The 18,023-nt window shown below is 45.2% G+C and overlaps 1 protein-coding gene across 3 annotated transcripts in view; it reads left to right on the forward strand.

The window, feature by feature from the left end:
- Nucleotides 1–309: 309 nt before the first annotated feature.
- The window catches only part of SORCS1 (sortilin related VPS10 domain containing receptor 1), a 320,163-nt gene continuing 302,449 nt past the window's right edge, over nt 310–18,023 (forward strand). For all 3 annotated transcript variants that reach the window (XM_054163380.1, XM_054163381.1, XM_054163383.1), the window contains exon 1: nt 310–1,149. In XM_054163380.1, the coding sequence (XP_054019355.1) occupies nt 499–1,149 (651 nt within the window). In that variant the 5' untranslated portion in view covers nt 310–498. The remainder of the gene's footprint in view (nt 1,150–18,023) is intronic.

Below are 18,023 nucleotides of genomic sequence, written 5' to 3' on the forward strand. Positions count from 1 at the left end.
TGTGATGCAGAAGCAGCGAAGTGAGAGCGAGCGGGGAGAGAGCGAGCGGGAGGGGAGCGAGCGGTGACTTCCAGAGAGGCAGCCGGCAGAAGTCACAGCCAGCATTTGCTCCTCTCTCCCTCTCTCTCTCTCTGATTTCAATTCAGCTCCTCCCCCGTGTGGTTGTGGCTTTGCCTTCCATCAAAAGCCTGATCAGCAACGCCAGTCTTGGGGGGAAAAAAAAAAAAAGGAAAAGAGGAAGAAAAACAACAACAAACAAACAAAGGAAAAAGTGCAAAAGAAGGAAAAGAAAACAAGGAGGGGGGCGGGGGGGGGAAACGAAGGGGGAAGAAAGCAATCTCCCCTCTCCTCGGGCTGCATCCAGCACAGCGGAGTCTGAAACTTTCTGGAGTTCTCGCTGTGTTTACCCCGCGGCGGGTAAATCGGCAGCACCCTGCTCTCGCTCCTGCTCTCTCGCTCCTGCTCTTTCTCCCTCGGACTCACCAGCAGTCAACGGCGATGGAAAAAGTTGGTGGCTGGTACCCAGCCTGGCACGTTGTTCTCCTGTACTGGACATGGCTTTTCCTCTTCACTTTTTGCTTTACCGGTGCAGAAATAACTTGCAGATCCTGCCATTCCCAGGTGAAGCCGCAGCAGCAACATCCGCAGCAGGGATTATTAATGCATTTGAGGACCGACAGAGGAGAAAAGGAGCAGAGGAGGTTCCCCGGGGAGAAGGGAGGTGAGAGAGGGCAAAGGGCCGGGATGGAGGCGGAGGATGCTAGGCTGGAAGCGACCCTCACCTCTGCTCCCGCCGGGACGAAATTCAGCGCCTGGGAGACTCGGCGACTGACGAAGGAACCCCAGAAAGTGGCCAGGGAGAGCCGGCCCCGAGCCGCAGCGGCGGCTTCTGCCGAGGACCAATCTCTCCGGGGCCAGGGTCCCACCCCGGCGGGCGGCCGGCCGTGGTCGGGCCGGCGGCGGCGGCGGAGGGGCCGCAGCCCGCGGGGCGCCGCGGGGCCGGGCGGCGGCGCGGGGCGGGAGCCGGGGGACACCGGCGCCGCCCGCTTCGGGCTGGAGGAGCTGCGGCTGGGCAGCACCACTTTCGCCCTCGCCGGTGACTCGGCACACAACCAAGCCATGGTGCACTGGTCAGGGCACAACAGCAGCGTGAGTACCGCCGCCGCGGGGAGCCTGCGGGGTGCGGGGTGGTTTTTGTCCTTTTTCTCCCCTTTAATTCCCTCCCCCCCCCCCCCCCCCCCGCGTCCTTGTTTTCCTTTTTTTTTCTTTTTTTTTTTTTTGGTGGGGGGTGGGGTGGGATAGGGGGTTGGAGGATGCTGGATTTTTCTTCTTCGAGGGGGGATTTTGCGCCTCCGGGCGCCGGGGATTGGCTTCACTTAGCAGTGTGCAGTGGGGCAGAAGTGCTTCAAAAGGGCCATTCTTCTGGAGCAAAAAAACTTTCCGCCGCTCTCACCCGCTGAGCACAGTTCCCTCCAACCCCCTTCTTCACCCTGGAGGCATTGAAGGATAAATCGCTGCTACAGCCTGCCGCGGGCAGGGGAGAGGTCGGACTTGGGGGAAGCCGCCCTTGAACCCTGCCTTCCTCTCAGGGTAACCCCCGCCGGGAGTCTCAGCTGTAAGCAAGGTCTGGGAAAGCCCCTCTGGCGCTCCTCCTCCTCCTTCTCCCAGCCCTCGGGCCCCACGTCAGCCTAAGGACTCATTCCCATGCTCTGCTGATGGGGAGATGCTGTAGGGCTTCAGGACTTCATCTCCAAGGGGGTTCAACTGCAAGGGATAAAGCTGCGTTTTGCCTCTTGCCACCAAGGTTAAAATGAATTCTAGTCTCTTTCCCCCTAACTTGCATCTTTCTCAGGAGCAGCAGCAGAACGGCTCTGACAAGCCATGCAGGGTAATAGCTGATAGAGAAGTAGATGACTGGGTTCCAGGTTGGAGCAATAGCCTTAGCATCAAAGTTACCAAGCTAACTTCAGCCCTGTATCTCTGCAGCCTCTGGAGCTGGAGGGTTGAGGCCTGAGTTCTGGGGAAGGCAGAGTGAGATGCCTGGCATATTTCCAGCCTGCCTTTAACTCTGATTCTGGTCTAGCAGAAGTGGGGGGACTGTTCTGTCTGAATGCTCCGACTTCTGTCATTTTGGCTCTTAGAGACAACTAGCAGAATACTAATAAGAGAGAGAGAGGATGGCACTACATGGTCGTTGCCCATACAGCTTCCCAGGAGAAAGGGGGACTCAGGGTCTTCTCCTCTAAGCTGCCTGCAGCCATAATGCCAGAAGGTTCCTGGCTGCTTGGCAGAAATTCTTGGCCTCCCTTTCAGCTTTTAGTACTAGGAGCCTGGTAGCATTTTGAAATAATGGTCTAATCATTAATTTCTTTTGGTGTAAATGGTGTAGAGGTATATCACAGCTACCTGATTTAGAATTAGAGCAGATGTCATGAGCAATCTCACTGTGGAGTTCAGCCCTAGTTAATTGGGACATAGTTTTATGGTCTCATCAGGAGCTTTTTAATCAATTAATTGACAGAGGAATACTTGTCATCTCCGTTCTGAAGGACTTTCCCCTTTCTTCACAACTTAGCTGGATTGTCTCTTACGTAGTCATGCAAACAGAAGCTGCCTTGTAGGACTGCAGGTCTGTTCGTACGAGCTGAATTGAGGCTGACACTGGTTTGAAGTGACCCATTTGCTAAGAAAAAGCTTCTGATATAAAAAGCCATCCAGCAGGCATCACTGTTCTTGCTCTGTTACTGTGGTTGTGTTTCATCTGTATGTTATGAATACACATATATTGTTACTAAAACTCTCTTTATATATAATAGGTTTGGGGTGCGTGTATATATATATATAAATGAAATTATATATATATGTGCTTAGGTGTATGTATACATAGATAGATGTTTCTGCACACTGTGGTAATATGGACTATTAATGCCAGGGACTGGTTTACTTTCTGAATGCATCAGTGTACAAATGTTTGCAGGGTGCTGTGTGTCCTTCCCAAAGAGCTGCAGGTTGCATTGCATACAGGGAGATTGTGATCCCACCTTGCTGCTGTGTTGCTCCAGCAGTGTTGTGCTATCTTGTGCTGTGATTGCATCCACTCCCCCCTCTCCCTCCCCCCCCCACTAAATAGTGCTGGGCCCCAGAGGGACTTTTGTTCATGACAGACTTGTCTGGCCTCAGTTGTAGCAATGCTGTGTTTTCAGTAGGTGGCCTGAAGTGGCACTGACCTAATGTCTTTGCATGGAGGTTTTAGGCACTCATCTGTGAAGGATCTGGGAGTGGGAGGAGCTTGGGGTGAAATGCTTCCTTTAGGGTACAAGCTCTGCTTGCACAAGGGTTGCAGAGGATCCCATGGTGCTGCTTGGGAGGGATGCTGTGTAACCCCAGTGCCCTGGCTGCACTCCAGCAGCAGTAGCTGTCAGCTTCCTGCCTGTGTTTCCCTGCTGTGTCTGAGGGATGCAACACACTTCTTCCTATTTTCATTCTTATGTGCTCTGTAAGTGCTGCTGTGAAACTGCTTTTGCCTTTCACTCTGGCACAGGGGCATTATGAAGATGTTTGTAGTTTGCAGTATTGGTGTGAATACAGAAAAAAACCCAAACAAACAAAGCTCAAAATATGTGAGATCCCTTTAGATGGCAAAGCTGAAAAATGAAAGTGCTGTCACCACCAAGTTGTTGAATTGCAATGTACTTGATTCTGCCAGCCTCAGTGTGGTTCCCTGTATCCTTGTTTTGATAGTGGTTTTGATATAATTGTGATGCTTCTGATGGAGAAAAAGGGACCTCTGAAATAACTCCTTATTTCTGTAGGGATTGTTCTCAGTGTTTACAGTTTCTTTCATGCTTGGCTGTGATTTCATGTTGGGAGTGTATACCATCTAACTGACATCATTCTGCTCCTCAAAAGATGGACTTGCTCTATGCTCAGCCACAGGCATAACAGGAGTAAGAAATAATAGTCCAAGTTGTTCAAGTATAACTCTACTAACATAAATTTTCTTACACCAGGGATTATTTTGGCACATCAGTGGCTTTAGATGCTTCCTGGACAGCTTACCCTCCAGCACAATATCTGTATGAGACATTTGGAGTGTGACTAGCTCACACCTGTAGGGACATGCTTCACATGGGCATTAATCCCTCCTGTCTACCTTGGCTTTTTCACTGGTGCAGTCAGCAAGGGCTCCTCAGATGGGAGCATAAGGAGCCTGGATTGCCAGATGACTGATGAGGGTGAAAAAGGGAGTGTATTCAGTGTTGTATTAAGATACAGGTGGGCCTGAGGCTTCCTCTGACCCATGGAAGTGAGGCCACACAAAGCTCTCTTGCATCTCCACAGTCCTGAGCTGTTTGAGTCTGCAAAATAGGGAGGAGCAGCTGCAGCTAAATTGGGTGCTGGAAATGGTCTTTGGCTTGCATTAACTCTCACTGTCTGGGAATGATCCAGGGAGGTGCTAATTGGCCCATGTCAGTACCCCTGTCTGGAACCATTTTGATAACACAATAGGAGTATAGTCTGTTGAGTGTGTGCATGGGTCCTGGTATTGCCTGCATTGATAGATCATGAGAGTCTGTCTGCTGGATTCTGTAGAAATTGGAGTAAAATACCCCATGAGATAAAATCTTTCCCCAAACTCTGCTACACGACACACAAGAGATACCTCCTCGCTCTTTGCACCACTGAGAAACTTCATCACTGATGTGGAAGTGGTCAGGTTTCCTAGCTTGCAGAGATACCAAACAGGCTTCCGGAGGTGGTGTTTCCAAACACTGTAGATTTGGAGTCCGCAAAGCTCTCTCAATGCTATGCTATAGACTGGGAGAAAACAGAGATTTGTGAGTGGAGCTAAAAGCCACACTTGGCTTTAATGGAAAGAAGCAAATCTCTAGGAGGCATCCATTGTGAGCTTTTGGGATACAGATGGTTCTCAGAATTTACAAGAAACCAAGACTGCTGCTGTCCTAGGCTGGGTTAATGAGATCAGTGCCTTACATGTGAAAGTACTCTGGATAAGGAGGAAAAAAATTGGAGGAGGTAGAAGATAAAGGATTCTGAGCCAAAGCCTTGATGCTGTAGTGCAGTGCTGTGAAGCAAAGCAGCATGAGTTTCACATTTGCTTAATATGGCATTTTACTGTTGACTGGCACTGGACAGAGTGCTCTCATGGGCTGGGCGTTGGTGTAAAGAGTTTGAGTGTGTAAAGAGTTTGAGCGTGTGTCCTGTTGTATACCTGGGGTCTATACTGTTAAACTGTACCATTAAACAAATGGTTCAGACTTCTGTGGTTTGCATGGAAAGACAGCTGAGCTTCTCACAGGTCCTCCGCAAACCAATGTGGATGGAGTCTGGACCAGATGCAAAACAACCATGCCACACAGGTTTTATATTCCATCCACAGCAGAAAATCAGAACACCTGATGGGTCCAGTGCAGGATGAAGGTCATCACTGCTGTTGTCAAGGGATGACATTAGAATAGGGGAGAAATTAGGCAAGATGAGACTGTACATTAGGTATTACTCACAAGGTTTTACTTCATATTATTAACATGACAAACTGGAAGAGGTAAGGCCTCAGAGTAGCAACGCATCTGTATATTTCCAGCGCACTGTTTCCCCTCCTGGACAAAGTAGTTGTGAATAACCTGCTGTTGGATTTTCAGCTGAGGGTCCAAACCTACTTTATAAATTAGGAACTTGAAGAACAGTGCAGGGCTGCAACAAGTACCACATCCTACAGCTACAAGATGATCAAACTGCATCTTACAAACTACCTTCCTATTGCCTTCTTCCTTTCTGGATAGCCTTATTCTTCCGATTCTTGGAAATGTTTGTCTCATTTCTGTTCTAACATTGCCATTGGGCAATTTGGAGACTTGTTTTATTTTTCACTTTCATTTGTGCCCGTGACTTTTAATTAAAGTTACTTTCCCTCTCTGGCACTTAACGCCCCCTGGAATTATTTTCCAGACAGTGATCATGTTCTCTTTCAGCCTTTGGTTTGCTAAATCAAGCAAGCACTGTTCTTCCTGTATCTACTTGTAAGACAGATTGTGGAAAGTCAACTGTGAATTTCTAGGAGTCAGGTTCCCAAGAGCTTGAATTTGCATCAGATTTTTGCTTTTGATGACCACAATTCCATGCAGATGATAATGAATGTATTCCCTTTTACAGTAAAGGCAAGTCAGAAAGTATCTTAAATTGCCAGTGTTCTGTTCAGGCCAGAAGGGAGGATTGCAATCAAAATGTAGCTTTTCACAACTTCTTGCTCTGAGACTTTGTTGCTCAGATGCTGTGTTCATGCAGCAGGCTCTAGTTGGTACCCTCTGTCCTTCCCTTGCTGCCAGAGCTGTGGCTCCAGTGATTTGGCATCCAGGCATGGATGAGGAATCTGCCAACATAATGCCAGTCACTCACGGGATCATGCTGTATGACACTGTGATAACCCATTGCTCCCTTCCTCCCATGGCACTTGCATTATTATAAAGAAGGAGTTTTAAGGAAATGAATATGGATGTGAAGCCTGCAGCCAGATGCACAGTGAGGCCCAGGGTGAGGAATGACCCCACTGTCAGCCGCTTTGCATTTAGATTGGTTCCTAGGGTGCATGAAACAGGTCCCAAAAGAGATTCATCTGAGGAGGATGCCTGCATGAAAATATTTCAGTGAGACACAGTGTGTATTGCTTACATATTACAACAATATATAACAGTATTAATAGTATAATGCACCAGATGCCGAGACTGTTACAGGCTAATCTCTTGCTAGAGTTTATGAGGATGTATTTAGGAAGGGCTGCAGAAGAAGTGAGGAAACAACAAATGGGGACTAAACCAGAAATCAATTCAAATGAGAGGATTTCTAGAAGTTCCCCACTTCGATTCCACCCCCCTCCCCCTCCCCCAAACTCTATTTACTACTGTATAAATCATAAAATAGTTCACCTCTTTACTAGATATGAAACCTCCTTTGAAAACAGACCTGCAGTGAGGGAAAACACCCCACCATTTTCTGTGACTTGGGGTAGAGGATGTTACTTCTTTAAGCAGAAGATTTTAAGTTTTTTTCTTGTTTGTCTTTCCCCCCACCCCCCTGTGTGTGGTTGTGTTTGATTTGGCAAAAATGAGTCAACAGTCATAGTATTTCTTTCTTCTGTGTGGCAGTCCATCTCTAGATACGTTTCTTGACTGGATAAAATGTAGATTTCTCACATACAGAATGTAAAATAGGATACGTGGGACATTGTTAATAAGAATAGGCACGAACTGAGATGTAGCAGTGGGTGAAAGAGAATCTGTAAGGACTAGAAGAAAGGCTTGTTGCTGCGCGAATCTGGTCTCTGTAAAAGAGTTTGGGAGATAGTGAGGAGCTTCTGCACGGACTGACAGGTGGGATATGCAAATCCCATCATGAAGGGAGATTAAGGAGAATAATGGAAGAGCTCTGACAGTTGCAACTGGCATTCATGCAATATTGAGAGGCTATAAACTGCATAAAGCAATAGGGCTATACTTTTCAGTCTACTTAATACTGTACTTTATCATAGAAAAGGGTTTTCTTCCTTTCCTCCTGACTTCAAGTAAGACCTTGACCTGGCAGTCATAATGAGGTCTGTCCAGACGTCAGAAGTCCTCTGGGAAGGTTAGAGGCGATTCATAGAATCATTCTGGTTGGGAAAGACCTTACAAGATCAATGAGTCTGACCATGACCTAACTCTACCAAGTCTGGTGTTAAACCATGTCCCTTAGGACCACATCTCTGCATCTTTTAAACACCTCCAGGGATGGATGATTGAACCCCCTCCCTGGCGAGCTTTATTCCTGTAATTGATAACTCTTTCAGTGAAGAAGTTTCTTCCAATATTCAATCTAAATCTCTCCTGGTTCAACTTGTGGCCATTTCCTCTTGTCCCATTACATGTTACTAGAGAGAAGAGACCAACACCCACTTTGCTCTAACCTTCTTTCAGAAAGGTATAGAAAGTGAGAAAGTTTCCCCTCAGCCTCCTCTTCTCCAGACTAAACAACTCCATCTCCTTCAGCTGTTCCTCCTAAGACTTGTTTTCCGTACTCTTCACCAACTTTGTTGTCCTTCTCTGGACTTGCTCCAGCACCTCAATGTCTTAAGGTGTGGGCCCCAAAACTAAACACAGTACAGAACCACAGAATCAGCCAGGTTGGAAGAGACCTCCAAGATCATCAAGTCCAACTGATCACCCAACCTTAACTAATCAACCAGACCATGGCACTGAGTGCCTCATCCAGTCCTGACTACAGGGGGACAGTTACTATCTTGGTCATGCTTGTCACATTGTTCCTGTCATAGGCCAGGATGCTGTTGGCCTTGCTGGCCACCTGGGCATACTGCTGGCTCATATTCAGCTGGCTGTTGATCAGCACCCCTTAAACTATATTTGCCTATGTTTGGGCAACTTCTAGTATTATAAGAGCTGTATGTACTGGATGCTGTTCACCCAGAACTGAAGCTACATTCAGGTTTTCATTTTATAGAAGGAGAAAAAAGATCAGACTGACACAAGGCACGTCTTTTCTCTCATTTTTCTTTATCTGGCCAGCAAACCAAGAAATCAATGAGTCCCACAGCTCTAATTGACATTTCTACATTAAATGAAAATGGGCCTTGATTCCAATTCAAATGGCAGCATTGGGTGATAGTCTAATTATTTTGGAATTTTAAACTCATATAGAAGTTGATGCAGTAAAATGATTTTTGTGCCACTCTCAATCTTTTTTTCTGTCTCTTAAATCAAACAACAGTTAACATGAGAGCCCTTAATCCCTAATTCTCAGTGCTGGTAACACAGTAACACCTTTACTTGGTACCGTACTTTCTCTGCTTTGGGAATATAAAAGGCAAATACTTTGAGAAGGAACAGGGTATTTTAGGATCTGTCCTAAAATGTCCTTTCATGTAGAGGGTCTCCAAGAGCTTAATTTAACCTCACATCATGTCCCTAAATACAGGAGTTAGGTTCTTCCATGATAACATACCAGGACTCAAAGCTGCCTCTGAACTTCTCCCCCATGTTCTGCCCTGCTAGAGACACACCTTGGGGCAGGCTGTGCTGAGTTGTCCCTGACATGGGGTAAATGACTTGATGATCTCTGAGGTCTTTACCAACCTGGTTGATTCTGTGATTCTGTGACTGGCAGGGTGAAAGCTGAGGAAAGAGATGAAGATTTAGGCAGTGTAGTGGAAGAATGTAGGAAGTTGGACCTGTATCTACTGCTAAGGAAGGATGTCAGTGCCTCCACCATAAGCAACCTGTGCTGGGGCACAGCCTCTAGTACTCTCCCTATGCTGTAGTTAGGGGCAGAACTGCCTCTGTAGTTGAAATGAGTCACAGGCCTTGTGGTTTCTCTTTTCCTGGGGGAAAAAACTGAGATAGCTCAGACGAGAGAAAGCCCACCTCAAAAGAGTGGCTCAGGTGGAATGATACTCTTGGACAGTCTGGGCTGGCAAAAATACTGCAGCACATTTAGTACATAGATACGGCTGCTGTTTAGAGAGAGTGTCTGACATTCATTCATCAAGACAGCTTTCAAACTGCCACCAGTATGTCCCACATGCCCTATATATATTGCATCTTGCTCTCTCTTGGAAACGAAAAGCCCATTTGCAGAGCCTTCCATGCTTTGCACAGGTATGTTAAACCATGAGATGAAAGAGAGGAGATGGAAGAGGATTATATGCAGCTGACATTTCAAAGCAAACATGTTCCCAAGGCGTGGCAGGGTGTGGTTTTATTTTTCAGGTGAAGGGTGTTCAACTACACATGGGATACTCTTGATTCCTTACAACACCAGCTCCAGCTTCAGTGTCACTGCTTACATCCTGTTTGTCTTAGGTTTTATATCACTTTCGCTGGTGATTATTTAAGGGCAGCAGTGCCATGAGTTCTGGCAGATCATTTTCCTGCAGGTTTTCAGGAGGGAGTTAAAGGTTCATTAGAAAATCTCAGGCTATTTAGATAACCCAACAGAGACATCCCATGTCTCTCTCCAAATGTTTCTGTTCTTTCATTCTCACCTCCCCCACCACATTTAAGGTTGAGAAAATAATTAAATGACAATATTTTATGTAACAAATCTAGGCTTGATTTTTCTCTTCACAAATTATCCCTGCTCAGTGTGTGATTTTTCTCAGCTTCACCTTTTGTTGTTTTTTTTAATGTGGGGGTGAAGTAACCATGAAGCTTCTGAATCAGAAATCAGTGGGACATTCCTCATTAATGTGGGAACAGACCTCATTTAATCATTTGGAATAGACATTTTATGGAATTTCATTTTATTCTATAATTTTTTTTAAATCCAAGCTCTATTTTCAGTAGATGAAAGAGGTCATATGCTCTCTTTCTGTCTGTGTGACTGGGTCAGTATAAACCTTTAGTTACAGCTTTATGTTCCCTGCCTCAGCCAAGAATGCTGCCAGTACCTTTCAGTGAATATTCGATGAAAACAGACCCAGCAGTGAATTCCACTGACTGTTTGAGGACCTTATTTTTGTTAAGGATTTACCTATGTGTCAGTGTGAAGTTTTGTTATTTTTGGTTTTGGCATAAAGGAGGAGGAGAGGCTGAGGGAGCTGGGGTTACATAGCCTGGAGAAGAGGAGGCTCAGGGGAGACCTTATTGCTGTCTACAACTACCTGAAGGGAGGTTGTAGACAGGTGGGGGTTGGTCTCTTCTCCCAGGCAGCCAGCACCAGAACAAGAGGACACAGTCTCGAGCTGTGCCAGGGGAGGTTTAGGCTGGATGTTAGGAAGAAGTTCTTCACAGAAAGAGTGATTGGCCATTGGAATGTGCTGCCCAGGGAGGTGGTGGAGTCGCCATCACTGGAGGTGTTTAGGAAGAGACTGGATGGGGTGCTTGGTGCCATGGTTTAGTTGATTAGATAGTGTTGGACTTGATGATCTCAAAGGTCTTTTCCAAATGGTTAATTCCCCCCCTTTCCCTTCCCCTTCCCCTTCCCCTTCCCCTTCCCCTTCCCCTTCCCCTTCCCCTTCCCCTTCCCCTTCCCCTTCCCCTTCCCCTTCCCCTTCCCCTTCCCCTTCCCCTTCCCCTTCCCCTTCCCCTTCCCCTTCCCCTTCCCCTTCCCCTTCCCCTTCCCCTTCCCCTTCCCCTGAAAATCAATCTCTATATGCTGAAGAATATGCTATTTAATATTAATTTACTCTCCATTGAGTTTCACTTTAGGCTTCCAAGAAATTAATGCATTTCTGCAGACAAAAGATAAAAGCTGTAAATTAATCATTATTGGAAACAAAATCAAGTTTTGGTAATGGTTATCTGCAAATCAAAGTTAGATTAATTTGATTACATGAAACAATAGATTCTTCAAACAGAAAAGGGTAAACAGGAAAATAAAAGACACACCAGCAAAGCAGCAGGTGCATTAAACTTAATACCAGCATGCATAGGACTGTGGTGAAATGTCAGTAGTTAGATAAGTTTTGAGGATAATTATGCCCTGAGGTGATATTGTGGCTGAGCATCACACCACAGGAAAGGACTGCACTACTACATTTATGTGTGTATTTCCACACTCTCTTCAATACAGTAATGGGGATAGAGCCTGGGCTGAAGATCAGAAGAATATGGATCTCATCTATATCGATCTGGACTTAGCCTGGAACTAGTGACCTTCTACAGAAGAACCACTAAAGTTTTGTACTTGTAAGGCAAAGATGCTCAGATGCAGATCTGCATCTGTTTGTTTAAATGACAAATGACTAATTGTGTTTATCTTCCAGAAAGCAAAATGAAACAAACCAAAACATTCCCCAGCTTGTCTTCTGGATGAAAAACTAAAAGCTCAGTGTTGCCTTCCATTTTATTCTCAACTTTTGTAAGTTGATACATGGTCTTCCTTTTTCTCCAGATGCTCCTCATCTGCTCCTAAACAACTCATTTTAAAGTCATTAAAGAAATAGATGCAGTTGATTTCAGCTGGCTCTAACCATAGGCTGTGCCCATGGTTGTGAGCCAGGCAGAATGTCAGGACCCTGCCATCCCACTTATGATAGAGGAAGCTGGACCATGGATACCTATGAACGCAGGAGTAAGGAACCCAGTTCTGCATTACTGTGCCTTGAGCCAGGGTTCTACCGGCTTTTGTCCTTTCACCAAAATTCTTGGTTCTGCAGTCACTGAAGTTTCTCTTATCTTCATCATGGTGCAGGCTGAGATCCCATCAGATAGACTCAGCAGCTCCTGTGCCTCCTTCTCCCGTGGGAACGTGAGTTGTTCCTCTCTGCAAATCCTGGTGTGCTTCATCCTCCTACTCCTCCTTCTTCTCACCAGCCACCCACAGCCCTGTCTGTTGATGCTGTTGCTTGGCGACCACCCTGTGATGGACAGCGTGGAGGAAAGCGATGATTAAACAACCTGAACTGGCTTCTCTGAAAGCAGCGATGTTATTGTAATGTGATGAGCAGTGGCAGATGAGACAGCAACATATTTGAAGTGTGACTACTAAAAAAAAACACCCAGTGAAACCCAACAAACAGAGGACAGTGCTGCGCACATCTGTGTGTAAGTGTGTGAGTGTCTTCCCCTGATGCAGAAGGGCTGGGAAAGCCAAGTGTTTCTTCATTAATGAAGGGTGAACGTAACCCTAATAATTGTCATGATGAGCAGGCCAGCCCACGAGCAGCTTGCATTGACACTGTCAAACATCTCACCTACTCTGACAGGCTGAGGCAGCAGTTAAATGAGATGCTGCAGGTGCTAGGAAAGGGTGGCTGCACAAACTAGCAGCTACTCACTGGCTGCCACCGGGACTACCTTTTGCACAGAGAGGAGCATGCTAAAGCTTCATTGTGAAGGTGGTGGTTCCAATGGGCCCACCTGCTGTTTCTCCTCCTGCCTTGCAGGTGAACAAGAGCAGCATAGGCACAAGGAGACAGAGCAGACTCAGCCCTGACAGGGAGTGCATTTGGCTGTGTGATCACAGTACCTAGATTAAAGGATTATACATCATATCTTCTAGCATCAGCTGGAACTCAGAGAATGAAAGCTGTTTTTTGGGGGGGGTTGTTTGTTTGTTTTTGAGTGCTTGGAATTGGCCAGAACTCGATTTGGGCTTTTTGGATTTAGTCATTCAAAGTTTCCTTAAAACGCAGGTTTTCCTATATTGTCTTCCCTCTCACACTGTCAAAAACTGCTGAGAAACTTTTCTAGTAAGCATACTGTTTCTCTTTTTCATCAGCTTCTTTTGACTTCAATCCCTGTAGTGCAGCTCAGAATTAGGCCAGGAAATGGGTGTGCAACAGGCTATTCAGATAGCTGAGGAGCTGTTGTAGAGAAATACAGCTGAGCTCTGACAAAATGCAGCATTCTTATGCTACAGAGATGTGGGCTACTTATGCCACCTTTTGTCTGAAGACTAAAAATAGTATCACAGTATAACTAAGGTTGGAAGAGACCTCGAGGATCATAGAGTCCAACCTGTCACCACAGACCTCATGACTAGACCATGGCACCAAGTGCCACATCCAATCTCCTCTTGAACACCTCCAGGGATGGTGACTCCACCACCTCCCCGGGCAGCCCATTCTAGTGACGAATGACACACTCGGTGAAGAACTTTCTCCTCACCTTGAGCCTAAACTTCCCCTGGTGCAGCTTGAGACTGTTAACATCTTTTCCAAATTTTTTTTTCTTGGTCTGAAGTGTAACAGGTTCTTGGGGTTTTAGGTGCTGTCATTGTCCAGGGCTTGTTACAATGTTAAAGCTTGTCTTTGTGGTTTTCCCATTCACACAATCATAGAATCATAGAATCAATAAGGTTGGTGAAGACCTCAGAGATCAACTCCAACCTGTCACCCAACACCTCATGGCTACTAAACCATGGCTTCAAGTGCCACGTCCAATCCCTTTTTGAACACCTCCAGGGACGATGACTCCACCACCTCCCTGGGCAGCACATTCCAATGGCGAATAACTTTCTGTGAAGAACTTTCTCCTCACCTCGAGCCTAAACTTCCCCTGGCACAGCTTGAGACTGTGTCCTCTTGTTATGTTGCTGATTGCCTGGGAGAAGAGACCAGCCCCCAGCTGGCTACAACCTCCCTTCAGGTAGTTGTAGACAGCAATAAGGTCTCCTCTGCACTTTTTTTTTTTTATTTTTTAATTTTTTTTTTCCCAACAGCAAAGAATCCAAACATACCGATGCAAACTATTCCAATGCAGCAAATAGCATATTCCTACCAATGATCTGTCTCATTTGTATGTGGATTCAGATGAAGGAAATGCATGTTCCTGGTGCTCCTGACTTCCTTCTCAATCTCCCCTTTTAGTTCTGTCCCAAATTAGAATTGATTTCTGCTGTTCTCATGTCATGTTTCGGTGCTCATCTGTTTCAGCTTTCCTCAGAGAAATAGCCCTGTCTTGGAAGGTTTGTTACATCTTTATTTTCACCACAAAGATCAGTGAGGGTAGGATATAGCTTCAGTGAATGCGAATGTCACCTCTCTCTTAGAGCAGATTTAACCAAAGATGTTTTGATGCTTCTTTGAACTGTTAAAGTGATACTAAGTAGAGTAAGTAGTTCCAGGAAATGTTTTTTTGCTTTGGATTATCTACCTATGCTTTGATGGTTGCTCATGTCCTTTTAAAATCCCTGTCAATGTCTGTGATTTTCCTCAGTGCAATTCAGATTCTTAGGCTTATCAGTGAGATATCTGAGGGTTGGCCTTAAAGCAAAGCAAGCCCCAAACTACTTTACAAAGATCTGCTAAAAAGAGTTAAGAAATCACTGGTGTTCCTGCCAGACTGGAAGAGAAAGCAGCACACACATACAAAAGGAAGAAAAATTAATAGCCTGCTTTGGTCTATCCTTTCCATCTCTCCATTGCATCTGGCACCATCTCAGAATGCAGTGTCTGAGGAGGAATGTGGAGTCTGTGTCTGCGCTCCTGTTCCACTCATGTAAATCAGGATTTACCTAGGTGAAGCCAAGAACCACTTTCTGGCAAGCATGAAGGAGGATCTCTATTCCTTTCTAAGACTGATGTATTGCAAGACCAAGTAGAAAGAGTAATTTCTGGGAAATCTTGTGCTTGACAAGGTGAACTTTGGTGAGAAACACACTTTTATGATCAGTCAGGGCAAAGAGATACCTTGAAAAATGTTATGAGGAGCAGAGAACGTAGTACAAAGGAATCAACATCTCATTATGAAATGTTACTCAGGAAACTTGTACTTAATCCTCTGTATAGGAAGCCTTTTGTTTAAATAAGGACATACTGTGTTATTAAGCAGATGGAGAACTTTGCTGGAGAGAGTTCAGAGAAGAGGAAAGATGTCTGTAGTTTGGTGTTCCTGCTTGAACAGATCGAATCGTGTGATTGACGCCTGAACTTGGAAGATACGAGACGGATCAAACTTTAACCCATTAGTAAATTTGGCCTTCTAACAAATGACTCAGATGATCCAGAAATTTGCTATGCAGCAGCAGCTGCTAGAAGATGGAAATACTTAATTGCAGAATTACAAGGTATAATGAAGTCAGGGAAATGAATGCAGTAGCTCAATGAGGACAAAAGAAGATGGATGGCATGCAGTTTCTAAATATTCACCTTCTGTGTGGAGTTTTTACAAAGGACAGATGACATCAGTAAATTGAGCACACCACTGAGACCCATAAATCATCAAACATGATTTTTAGAGCCTCTTGGGGAAAGAAATTCGTCGGAAGAATGTTGCATTAGAAAATATAGTTTAGTCAAAAGCAGAAAACCTCTTGGGGGTGTATGATTTTCAGTGACTTCTGCTATGCTTAAATATCGACCAAAACTGTCTGCTTTCTGATTGTGCCAAAAGCTCTAGGGAGAAATATTTCTAGTTGACTTTTGGTTTGGCACCAAGATTATGACACGATTTTAGTGCCCTATCGTGGACACGTCTTTTATACCGAATGTGTAAGAATATATGGAGAATGGGACACTACGTAATGCTTCACCTTGTTCTACGGAAGTGTAAAAGTTTATTGCTTTTCTGTCCTTTTCCACCTCCCCTTTTGGGAATGGCCCTATGAAGAAGCTGCGTTCTTTGTCCCTCCTGGAGAGATTTTGTTTCCAGCTCGCCTCTCTTTGCTGTATCTTGGTCACATGGTGGATGTCATGGAAATACTTTGCTGAGGTGTGGTGGTTTGAGCCTTAACAGGGATTTAAGAGCTCAGATGGGGGCAAGATTGAGAATCCCTCCCCTGCTCCCCCCCTCCTCTTTCCCAATAGAGAGGAAAAGAAAGGGAAGGAGCAAATCCACCAAGAAATAATTTGGAGTTGGCTTGGAAGTAGAGAGGTAAAGAATTTTCTTTTATTATATATATATATATATTTCTATATATAAAAATAACAATAACAGGAAGGGTTCACAAGGGTAAGGAACAAGGATGGATGGGGAAAAAAATATGAGTGCTAAACCAGTCCTTAGCAGAGGCATGGATGTAGCAGGGAGAGGACCAGGCCTGACCACGTGGCAGAGATGCAGGAAGCCGGCAGCGGCAGTCCTCTTGTCCAGGCAAAGGCAGGGGCCAAGAGAGCTAATGGCTGTAGTGTCCTCCTTTTTATGGTCTTGCTGGACAGGGAGGGGGATTGGAACAGACTAACTCATTTTCCCAGGGGGAAAACCCCCTGCAGGGAGGACAATGCTCTCACAAGCCCTCCCCGCCATGCTTCCAGGATGGGTGTAACCCATCACATGAGGATAACAAGTTCTTTGGGCAGTGAGGCCACAGCAGGGAGGCAAGCAGGTGAGTAGTCTCAAACTGTTTTCCTTTCTGAGCCAGTACTTGCTTTCTATAAAATGCTGCTGTAAAGTTAAGGTGAAGGTAACTTGAGTATCAAATATTTCTTTTCTGTTCCTGAAACAGCCTCAGCTGTACTAAGGATGGCTCTGTGGAAAGTCAGAAGTGTAACAGGTCAGCCACTTCTTAACTAGCCAGAATCATGAGGAGGGAAGAGATTGCAGAGGGAACATTTGAAAACCCAGATAGCTATTTTTCACTGTTCTGACCCCTTTCACTGCTGAGCAGATTGACAGTTGAGATCCTAAGGTATGTGATTGCCACCCAAGCAGGTGCTTCCTGAAAGTGTTGATAGCTGGTGTTGTTCTAGTGCAGAACAAAGAGATGTTGTCCCCCGATAATTGCAAATCCTGTACAGTGTTCCTTTTACAGCACTGAAAATGCTTTAAAGATAAATATTTGATTCCTGGCTCAAAGAACTGACAGTCACAGTTAGCCATGATCTGGGAGACAGATATAGCCACTCTACTGCAGAAACAGTTCCAAGAAGTGCTCTGGTTTGCTTTATGTAGGTGTCTGATATCTTGATTGCAGTGGTCTCTTCCTTAGGCAGGAGGTAGTCTAGATAATTGGTTCTTCCTGAAATATATGAACAGGCAGCAAGAAGCAGCAGAAACACGAAGTTTACAAATGCATCAATTATGTGAGTGCTCAATTCAGCCTAGTAACATTTTTTTTGTGATTTAGATAATTAGCTTTTAGAAGGAAAACAATAATAATAAAGAAGATACAAACATGAACCAGCCAGCAAGTCATGTCGGATGCATCTGCTTTAATTGTATCTCAGTGTTTAGAGTCAGAGCCATAATATGTGAACAAGACACTCTTAAGGGATGTAGGCAACAACACAAATTGGTGTGGAGACATTTTGCTGGAGAGATGTATTTTGTTTACCTTCTTGAATTTGGCAGGGAATAGCCTTGCTATTTGTAGAGGTACAGGTTCTTAGAGCTGGAGGGTAGCTGTCTGGGCTCAGAAACTGGTGAAATAATTAGGGACTACAAAAGCCTGTAGCCTAGCAGCTTGTGTTTTTAGAAGGATAATGTAAGCAAAACCAGAGACCTTTATACTCTCCTGTATCTTTGTGAAAAAGCTAATATGGACAAGGGATTGCCCTGATCTCAGTGGGGAATTCTGGTGGTACATTTTTGCCTTTTGAGCATGCACCCTTGGGAACAAGCTCTCCTGAGGCT

The sequence above is a fragment of the Dryobates pubescens genome, chromosome 8 (genome assembly GCF_014839835.1).
Source record: "Dryobates pubescens isolate bDryPub1 chromosome 8, bDryPub1.pri, whole genome shotgun sequence".
Lineage (NCBI taxonomy): Eukaryota > Metazoa > Chordata > Aves > Piciformes > Picidae > Dryobates > Dryobates pubescens.